General features: G+C 37.4%; 1 protein-coding gene across 4 annotated transcripts in view; it reads left to right on the forward strand.

The window, feature by feature from the left end:
* The window catches only part of KLHL28 (kelch like family member 28), a 37,051-nt gene extending 31,378 nt beyond the window's left edge, over positions 1-5,673 (forward strand). For all 4 annotated transcript variants that reach the window (XM_046652512.1, XM_046652513.1, XM_046652514.1 and 1 more), the window contains one exon: positions 1,137-5,673. In XM_046652512.1, the coding sequence (XP_046508468.1) occupies positions 1,137-1,300 (164 nt within the window). In that variant the 3' untranslated portion in view covers positions 1,301-5,673. The remainder of the gene's footprint in view (positions 1-1,136) is intronic.
* Positions 5,674-10,721: the final 5,048 nt, after the last annotated feature.

Genomic DNA, 10,721 nt, shown 5'->3' on the forward strand with positions numbered 1-10,721 from the left:
ATTTCTAAACATATAAGACAATATTTTTTATTGTAATGTCCTCAGAAGAGTAGTTTCTTAGAATATAATAGAAACAGTATCACCTGCCCAGAAAAAATAACTGTTTTGTGGCAAACTTAACAGACAAGTAAATTAGAGAAAACCATTTGATTTCTTTACTGTGATTTGACTATGCCGGTGTGCATATCATCGTTTCTTAAACTTGGGGAACACATTTTGAGAAATGCTAGTCGTAGGATATATTGTATAGAAGCTCCTTTTGTCCATATAACAAATGTCGTTTTATATGTTCTATCACACATGCACACAGAATTCTTGGATGTCCTGTTTTCTTTTTTAATATACATAAGTCTCTGTTCACTTTCAAATGTTCTCTCCTCCTCGAGGGGTATAGTTGATCAAGAAGGGGTCGGATTTTGGGGTTCCTAGAGGAAACATACATCTGAGGAAAAGGTGAAATTTCTTTGAACCCGAACTCAAATTACGTTATTTTAAGGCAAAGGTTTTAAGTTTAACTGATGGGAATGCTTTAGGGGTATTCCTTGCATTTATGATTAAAGAAACTCCTAAAACATAAACTTTCAAAGGAAACTGAAAGGACAAAATGGAGTAAACTATTTTAGTTGTTTACTGTAGTTAGTTTCTGTGGTATCGTTGAGGGGGAAAGCCATAAAACAATGAGAATGTAGAAAATTTGGGTAGCCTTGTTCTTTTTAGAACTATATATATAAAATATGTAAAGTCGAATTTTTGAAGTATAAATTACATGGTTCAATATATATTTCAAATATTTCAGTATATTTGAAAACCTGATAAAAACAGAGGGTTTCTTTAAAAATATGTGTGAATATAAATTGAGAAGAAGGCATATGGAAAGCTACATACTCCGTTCTTAGTCGTATTTTCCTATGGCGGAGAAGAGGGAAGGTAGGATTAGGGAGGAGAGACTTCAACTCTTAATTTTATGTTAAGGGATTTTTTTTTCCTTAAGCATATATTGCTATATTGCTTGTATAATTAATAGGTTGTTGAAATGTATTTTAAAAAAACATTATGATACAAATTCATACATTTTTAGTAGGAAGTCTGCTTCATGGTTAACATATTTTTTCCCCGTTTTTACCCACTTTTTCTAGGAGTCGGTGCTGCAGTAATTGATAATTACCTTTATGTAGTTGGTGGTCACTCAGGGTCTTCCTATCTGAATACTGTGCAGAAATATGACCCTATCTCAGACACGTGGCTGGATTCAGCTGGCATGATATACTGTCGCTGCAACTTTGGATTAACTGCACTTTGACCACTGTGGACTGTGGAAACAGTGGGGTGACGGACCTTGTGCCACGTGGAAGGATGCCCAATTTTCTGAAACTCAAAGGCTGCATTGCTTTGCTTTTAACTTGAAATAGCATGAAGACTCCCAGTTTTGTTGGGTACTTTGAACTGACAAGTAACTGGTTGCTCTTGATTACACAGTGAATCAATAATCAAAAAAAAAGAAAAGAAAAGGAAACATCTTGCCTGTTGAACTGTGCACTTTTTTTCCCTAATGCTGGGATAGAGTAGTTTTATGTTCATAAGTGTACATATGGAGAAAACCTTGCTGCTTTTCTGTTTTTCCCCTTTTAGCTCTCTCCCCACTCCTTGATGTGCACCCTGACCTACTAGGATGAGAGATGCGAAGATGCTGTAGTGTACTGAATGACTGGACAGAGTGCTGATCCTGTCTGTTGGACGTGAATTCCTATGCTTCACACTTTAAATAAAGGGCTGCTTTTTTTCTGGTACTTTTAAGGGTTGTGAATTACATGCCGTGGTGAGTCACTCGGATATTTTTCCTGCTAAATGGCATTAGAGCAGGGAGTATAATAAGCTTGCAAGACAAATGCTTTTACTATTGTGATATTTGGGGGCCTATTTTAAGAAGAAGTCACCTACTTACTGTTTATGCCTTTTTTATATGGGTGGGTTAATGCCAGTGGAGGTTAGTCACCCATCTATGCTATGCTCAGCATGGATAGAAAGAGTTAAGCATATCAGTTTCAGTTTGATTTTTTTTAGTAGTACAGCAGGCTCCCAGTGTTGATGTAAATATTTGACAAATGTTTATTATCACCCTTATTGTGTTTTGATTTTTCCCATATCCTTATAATAATTTTAGTTTTTTAAGACCTTTGTTTGCTTTCTCAAAGTGTTCAGATATAAAAATGGTGCTAACTGTAGGGTCTATAACAAGGCTATAACAATTTTCTTTTGAATGTTCAGTATGAGATATGCATGACATGTTTTGATAGTATTTTTCATTTTTACTGGCTTGTTTCATTTGTGCTTATTAAAAATGTTAGTGATTATACTAATGTTAACAGCCAAAAATAATCTAAATGGCCTGTGTTATGCTTTTGATGGTTCCCAAAGTAGTGATTTAAAGAGACACATTTTTAACCTTCTTTCTTTTTGCGCTAGATATTATGTGTCCTTAAAAACAGAAATACGTGCATTAAATATAAAGCACTAGGCAGTTATGCATCACTCTGTACATTTCTTAGGTAACTGATTATTTTAACGTTATTGGAAACTGGAACTCAATGTTTACTTGAGTAATTATTCTAAATTCGATTCTACTTTGACTAAAGAAATGATCTTTTAAAGCAAAATTGTTTGCTATAGCCAAGTGACAGCTTATTTAAAAGAAACTGTTAACTCATTTTGTTTAGCATGTTTTAGTAAAGCCTGATAGTCTTGACATGTTCCTTTGCATCTTATTAGGATGGTCGGAAGTGCTTGTATTTTTGGTACTGTAGTCACTTTGTTTTCTTTTCCTTGATTTTTTTTTTTACCTGTCCACTGTCTCTTCATAGGCTCTGCAAAACTGGTGTATATTTGTTTCCTAAGAAAAAATTCATACTGCATTCTTAAGTGCCATGATGGTCTAAACTATTGTTAAGAAGCCATTTGTAATTATAAAGCATGGGCTCATCTGTTAGCAAATATGTTATTTCTTGAAGACTCTCTATAGCTGGGAAATTTGCAGTTGTCCTTGTTCTTCCATAAACTGCCAGTTGTAGATTTAAATATATACTACAAATCTGTGTAAAATCATCTTTAACCTTAAAAGTAGTATTATGCTTTATGAATATTTGCACAGATTATAAAACCTTGCAAGTGATTTTTAGTCTCTTCTAATTAAGTCAACAGAAGCTACTAATAAAATTGAAAGGCTGAGTATTTTCTATGTTGCTTGTTTGACTAACAATGACATATAGCAATAACTTTTTAATTAATTTGAATAAAATCTATTGAATACAAACAAGGTGCACTATTGTGATTGGCCTAGACTTTATTTAAAGAAAAGCAATTTAAAATAGATTTATCACATACTTAATTTTAAATCCCCAGCCCAATTTTCTTTCTGTTTATGTCAAATTGTTAAATACGTCCTATTACAATATTTTTTAATCCCTTCTCCCCAGAAGATAAGGAATTTGAAAGACTATAGAAATTTATTTTAATTGTAAACAGATCTATACATTTTATTTTAAAAATGTTTTACTCGTGTATCATCACTACTATCAAATTAGTATAAAATATATAATCATTGGGTAATTTAGACCAAAGGCATATATTGATCATTGGTTTGGAAAAATCTAAATTTCATCTTGGTGAAGACTAAATGTGAAACATTTTGGGCAATAATAAGAGCCACAACCAAAGGACAGATTATGAAAACCTGTGAAAAGAAGAGAAAAGGCCCCCAAATTTAGAAATATTTATTTTTTGTTTGCAAACCCTCCTGTAGTGTTTTCCACAACCAGAGGTATTGTGACCTGACAACGGATAACCTTACTGTAGAGCCTTCTCGTGCCGTTTGTGAGAAGTTTCATCACAAGTACATTGCTGAAAGGTTATGAGTTTAAAGCCACACGTTTCTTACATTAGAAAGGATCAAAATATTTTACTGTAAATTCCCAGGGCTCAAGATATTAAAAATAATTTTATATACTCAGGCAAGGAGGAGGAAGCTATTTAAGACTGCCCAGAAATATTTTGGAAAAACCTAACAGTGGGAAATAGAAATTAGTCAAATCAGTTGGGAGATAATTGCCTTCTATAATTATGTTATGAAAACTTAATTTGCTAGAAATGTTTGGCTATTTAATATTTGTTGAATATAGTAATAGACAGTGATTTCTAATGTAGCCCAAAGGACATTTAAATAAGTTCCATATGTTATTGCTGATATTGTTTTAAATATGAAGGAATGTTAAATTATAGGACATGGCATCAAGCGATAGGAAAATGGCATTAGGTTTTAAAAAATTATTTTCATAGCTTGACAAGTATGGAGGGCCTACTATATGTATGAGATATGGTGCTGCATGCTATGGGGGCTGGAAATAGAAATAAAATTGTCTTTTCACTCAAAGAATAGAATATAGTGAGAGAGACCTATGCCCAAATGACGGTGAAGTGTGACTCTAATTCTGTACCTCCAACATCATCAGAAGTGTGAGAGACCCAGTTGATGTATAAACATTTGTATCCTTTAGTGTCCAGTTAGGTTTTATTGACATGAAAAAGAATGATAAAAAACCTAATATTTATAGAACTCCAAATTTCCTGTAATTGGATAATATATTCTGTAGTAGAAAAACAAAATTGTAGAAACTTTAAAAAAATTATGTACTCCATGACCAAGGCTCTGGCTAACATTGAAGGAAATGTATGTGCATATAATGCCGTGTTTGTTTTCAGTTTTGGTGTTGGATTTCTGGTATTGTCACCTAAGTGCTCATTTTCAGGAAAATCAGATTCTACAATAAATATACTGCTTAAAGTTCAGTAAACTTGTGATAACCTCTATAACCTCTGTAGTCTGAAAGTTAAGAAATTATAAGATGTCAAATGTCAAGTTAACATCCAGTTCTACTCAACCCTTTTTTCTTTGTAGACAGCACTTTAATTTAGACGTGATTTAATTAGATGCGATTGTTCTGTGGCTGGATATATATTGGATTTTCACTTTACGATATATTAATTCAGTGTTGATACATGTTTGAAAAGACTGAGGAATACAGTAAGTTTTAAATACTATAGGTTTACAAGTTTTCTTACTGATGTGAATATGGAGTCAAATAAAAATGCAGTTTACATCTCTGCGGAGAGAAGAATTGTTATCCATATGTCTTTTATATTACACATATTTAACTAGAGATAATTTATTGTTAATTTTGTCAAGTTATCATGTGTAAGTCCCATTTATTTTAAAATACTAAGCAAAAAGTTCCAAGTTTGCCTTAAAATACAAGTGAAATTAAAGAACTGGATGATAATGCCTATATTTTTGCCTTATGAATTGTGCTGTATCATAAACCAGAGATGGTTTTGATTTTAACAGGATTCTGAAATTTTGTAGAGTACTAATATTTGTACTCTTGCAAAGAATGTGATCTAGTTGTGGATTATGTTAACGTTTAAGTGTTTTTGTATATGTATTTTACCTCTGAATATGTATCTTTTTAGCATCAGGGTTTTATTTTATTTTTGTTTACATAGTAAAGTGGCATTTAACTTGTTGAAGGTTGTATTCTTTTGTCTTTTATTTGAAGAATTCTTTGTGTGTAATATTGTGGTAATGCTCTGTAATGACTATGGTTAAATTTCATTTAATGTGAAATGTTTAAAATAAATTCGAAAACCTTGACTTTGCTTGTGCCGGTTGTCGTGAACTGATCCAAGCTAACTGTGTCCTGCTCAGCTCTTCGCTTCTTTTTGGTAGGTGAATAGTGGCCACGAGAGCTGAGGTGGTTGTGGGATAGCCACTCCTTTAAATCCTCATTACCAGATTATAATGTGGCTAAGTTCTGCCACACATTCAGACACTTAGTAAAGAAACATTCATTAGAAAAGCAGGCACGAAAGAGTTCAGTAAGTTAGTTCAGTGCAGTCCGGCCTTTCTATCCTTGTCTGTTCTCTAATCAACCTTCTAAGAGGGGTTTACTTGACGCAGACGAGGCCACTTTCCAGAGGCTTCTGCTGCTTACATGGCCGGCGTCAGGTAACCAGCCGTCTTTCCAGAGGAAGAGCTGTACCCGAGGGGTTGAGCCCCAGGTGCCGTCTCTAGGGAGGCTGTAAACTGCAGGCCTGGATCGGTTCAGATGTCCTGTCCGTACAAGGGGGCCTGGATCGGTTCAGATGTCCTGTCCGTACAAGGGTGGAAATGTCTCGGATTTTTAGACAATACACATATCTTGAAACTCTTGAATTTAACCAGTAGTGATACCGACCCTGGTATCACTTTCCCCACATTAAACCCAGCATATATGGGGTTAAAACCAAAACACTCATTCCCTGCTTACTCTCTGGCTTCCTGCCTCCAGAATCCGCCATCCTCCCTGGAGACAGACACCATCAAGGACAAGCACCTGGACTATCTCCTCCCCATTAAAGAGATACAGACTGGTGGGAAAGCTGCTGACCAGCAAGGTCACAGGCTTCCTCCTCTCTGCAAGTAGTCTCAAGGCCGAAGACAGGCTGGTGGGAAAGCTCTGACCAGCAAGGCCATATGCTCCCCCGCCCCTACCTAAAACCCCAAATAAAAACCCTTCCTCTTAGCTTTTCGGGGAGTTTGGGATTTGAGCATTAGCTGCCCTCTCTCCTTGCTCAGCGCTGTGCAAAAATAAAGTTCCTACTTTCTTCCACCACACCCGGTGTCAGAGATTGGCTTGCTGCGCAACGGGTGAGCGAACTCACTTCAGGTTCGGTAACAGTAAGAGCAACTTTTTGATATCGTGCTAGTGTGTGAGCCACTATTCCCCAGTAAATGTCCCTGATATTTAATATTTTAATTGGCAAAACCTTGGATGTTGATTTGGGGCTGCCTTGAGTGCGGGTTTCCTGGTTAGAATCCCTCGGCTGCATTCTTAATGAGGGCAACTCCTAGAGTGAAGTAGAAACTTAACAGATACACGTTGAAGTGTTTAAAGTATTGTGTTTAAAATATGCAAATATGTACTTGAGAGTACATATTAATATAATTAAGATTTCTTTTTTTTTAAATGTAGAGATTTGCCGTATTTTATCTGAAGTTGTGTTTTTTTATTTATTTTTATTTTTTTTCCTTTTTCTCCCCAAAGCCCCCCGGTACATAGTTGTATATTCTTCATTGTGGGTTCTTCTAGTTGTGGCATGTGGGACGCCGCCTCAGCGTGGTTTGATGAGCAGTGCCATGTCCGCGCCCAAGATTTGAACCAACGGAACACTGGGCCGCCTGCAGCTGAGCACGCGAACTTAACCGCTCGGCCACGGGGCCAGCCCCAATTAAGATTTCTTGACTGAGTGGATGCCTTTGAAGTTCTGCTGCTTAATTCGAAGGCATGTGCAGATAGCTTTCACGTTACCCAGAAGTCAGAAAACCCGTCAGCCGGCGGTTGAGAGCTTGGTGTGTGTGAGACATGGTGGAATGCGGAAAGGAGTAGCAAGCGCTGTTCTCCACTCTGCTGGAGGAATGAGAGACCCCCTTTTTTTTTTTTCTTTTTTCAGAGAAGGAGAATAGAAGAAATAGTGCAGCTCTGGCAGAGCCCTAGCTGTGCGACGTTTGTCCTTTAACAAAATTACTAGATGGTTCTCTTGTTTGGGGCCAGTGCAGTAATGGGAGTGGAAGTTTCAACTGTGATTTGGAAGGTGGTGTGAGGAGTGGATTGTAGGGGTTGGCAAAGGTCTCACAATGGGATTCAAGGAGCTGCTCTAAGGAAGAGCCCAAACTCAAGGCTAGGGGTACAGTTGAACTCTGTGAGAAGATAGTGTTACAACAGCTCAAGTGGGTTTTGATAGGTCTTCCAGGCTTTCTTTTTTTTTTTCTTTTTAATAGAAATGGAATCTTCATGTACCTGTCACCCAGGTTCAACAATCATTTTGCTAATCCTACATCGTCTGTTCACTCTACTTTTTTTCTGACTATTTTAAAGAGAATCCCAGACATGCAATATAATATGACTGGTAAATAATTGAGATTACATCTCTAAGTGATAAGGACACTTAAAAATTTCACTCTAAGCCACACTGATATAATCACACTTAAAAATTGATTACTTTTACAATGTTTAGTACACAGTCTATATTCAAATTTCCCTGATTGTTTCAAAAAAGTTTTTTTCTTGGTTGGTTGAGAAGGACCTAAATAAGGTTTCTATGTTGCATTTGACTGTTAGATCTCTAAGTCCCTTTCCGTCTCTACCGGTCACTGCCTCTTCCCCTCCTTCAGGCCATTTACTTGCTACCAAATGAGATCCTTTGGTAGATTGTCCCACATTCTAGAGTTGGCTGATTGCTTTTTTGTGGTATTGTTTAACTTCCTGTCCTATTCAAATTTTCTGTAAAATGGTGGGTTGGCGTACAGTGCTGATTAGATTCAGGTCTTTTTTTTTGGCGAGCATAGTTGCTGCTGTGTATGCCTCCTGTATCACATCTGAGGACTGTCATGTCTGGTTATCCCACCTTTGGTGATGCTAACATTAACCGAGGTTTGGGTTCAGTGGTTGTCAACCTGATGCCTTCATTATCAATCCCCATCAAACTCTCACCTGATGGCTTTAGCAGCCATTGATGTTACGGCTGGATCCGTTACTATATGTAGTTGCAGAACAGTGACATTCTCCCTCTGCCATTCCTTCTGCATTTACTCTCCGGAACTGTATACAGGACAGCATTGCCTCGGCACTTACTTGTTTACCCCGAGATAAGGCCTATTCAGGAAAGGCTGGGGAAGTGTTCGAGTCATTCTTTTCTCAAGCTTTAGAGCGTGAAGTGGTGCCCAGACACCTCCAAAGGTGATCAAGTATCATGAACTTAGGATTTTTTTATACTTGTTTCTTGCTGGAAAATGGTAGGTAGAGATCCCGATGTTTGCTAGTGGCGCTTTCTGCTACTGCCTTATTGCTGCTGGACTATTCGAGAGGCAGAGTCAGGGAATGCCTCCTTGTTTATTTTAAAAGAGAAAAGGGGCTTTTACTTAAATTCTTGGATTTTAATGTTTTTTTCTTAGCCTGAAAATCTTGGTTTCTATCAACATTGACATAGTAACCTATTTGATTTATCTTTCAAAAGAACAATACTAGTATAAATAGTAAGACCAATGGTGCAGTTGAGTCCTTTGTGATTCTATTTTGTCCTTAGAATACATTTCATAAGGATAAACAATAAAAACTCTGGTTTGAGTCAAAGAAATATTTTTATTTGATTAAGGCATAATTGATTAAGGTACAGTTGAGTTATTTTAGTTCAGGCTTTAATTTTTAGGGATGTGCTTTTTGATTTAATTTTATTTTTTAATTATATAGAATATTTACTTGACCTCAGAGTTGAACTATATGAGAAGATGCATTCACAGGGGCTGGCCCGGTGGCGCAGCGGTTAAGTTCGCACATTCTGCTTCAGCGGCCCGGGGTTTACTGGTTCAGATCCCAGGTGTGGACATGGCACCGCTTGGCACACCATGCTGTGGTAGGTGTCCCACATATAAAGTAGAGGAAGATGGGCACAGATGTTAGCTCAGGGTCAGCCTTCCTCAGCAAAAAGAGGAGGATTAGCAGCAGTTAGCTCAGGGCTAATCTTCCTCAAAAAAAAGAAAAAAAAAAAAGAAGATGCATTCACAGATTTGTCTGCATTTCCATATCTTCCACTCCATTTTTATTCCTCTATAGGTAATCATTTTTATTAGGTGTTGGTTCCATTGTTTCATTTTGAAAATTATCCATTTTCTTACAAAAAAAAGATAGCATATTGTAAAAACACTGTTTTTCAACTTTTTTTCACTGAATATATTCTGGAGATTATTCCATATCAATTGTGGAGGCAATTCCTAATCCTTTCACCGTTGCGCAGTGCCTCGCTGTGGATAAACCGTAGAACTTTTAACTAGTCTCCTGCTGTTTGTTGGACATTTGAGTTATTTCCAGACTTTGGCATTTACAAATAATGCCGCAGTGAATAGTCTTGTGCATTTGTCCTTTTGGGCTTAGATTTTTAGAAGTGGAATTGCTGGACCAAAGGGTAAATGATATGTAATTTTGCTAGACTTGCTTGTTTCAGTCAGTTCAGGCTGCTGTAACAAAATACCATAGACTGGGCGTCTTATAAACAACGGACATTTATTTCTCATAGTTCTGGAGGCTGGAAGTCCAAGACCAGGGTGCCAGCATGGTCAGGTTCTGGTGAGACCCTCTTCAGGGTTGCAGTCTGCCGATTTCCCATTCTATCCTCACATGGCAGAGGGTAGAGAGGGGATGCAAACTCGCTCCTGACTTTTATAAGGACACAATCCCATTCTTGAGGGCTCCATCTTCATTACCTCATCTAATCCTAATTACCTCCCAAAGGCCCCACCTCCTAAGACCATCACAAGGCCGGGGGTAGTGTTTCAGTATATGCATGTTGGGGAGACACAGACGGACAGTCCGTAACATTGCCCAATTCTCTGAGGAGGTTGTACCATTCTGCATGCCCGTCAACAATAGACAAGATACATATAGGCTGTTTTTATTAGTTTACCTACTCAGGGTCTAATTAAAAGATAACACTTGGCCCCAGGTTCTTTTTGGCTCAAATTATGCCTAACATTAAAATATAATTAGGGGCCGGCCTGGTGGCACAGCGGTTAAGTGCGCACGTTCCACTTCAGTGGCCCAGGGTTCGCTGGTTCCGATCCTTGGTGCAGACATGGCACC

The sequence above is a fragment of the Equus quagga genome, chromosome 2, assembly GCF_021613505.1.
Source record: "Equus quagga isolate Etosha38 chromosome 2, UCLA_HA_Equagga_1.0, whole genome shotgun sequence".
NCBI lineage: Eukaryota > Metazoa > Chordata > Mammalia > Perissodactyla > Equidae > Equus > Equus quagga.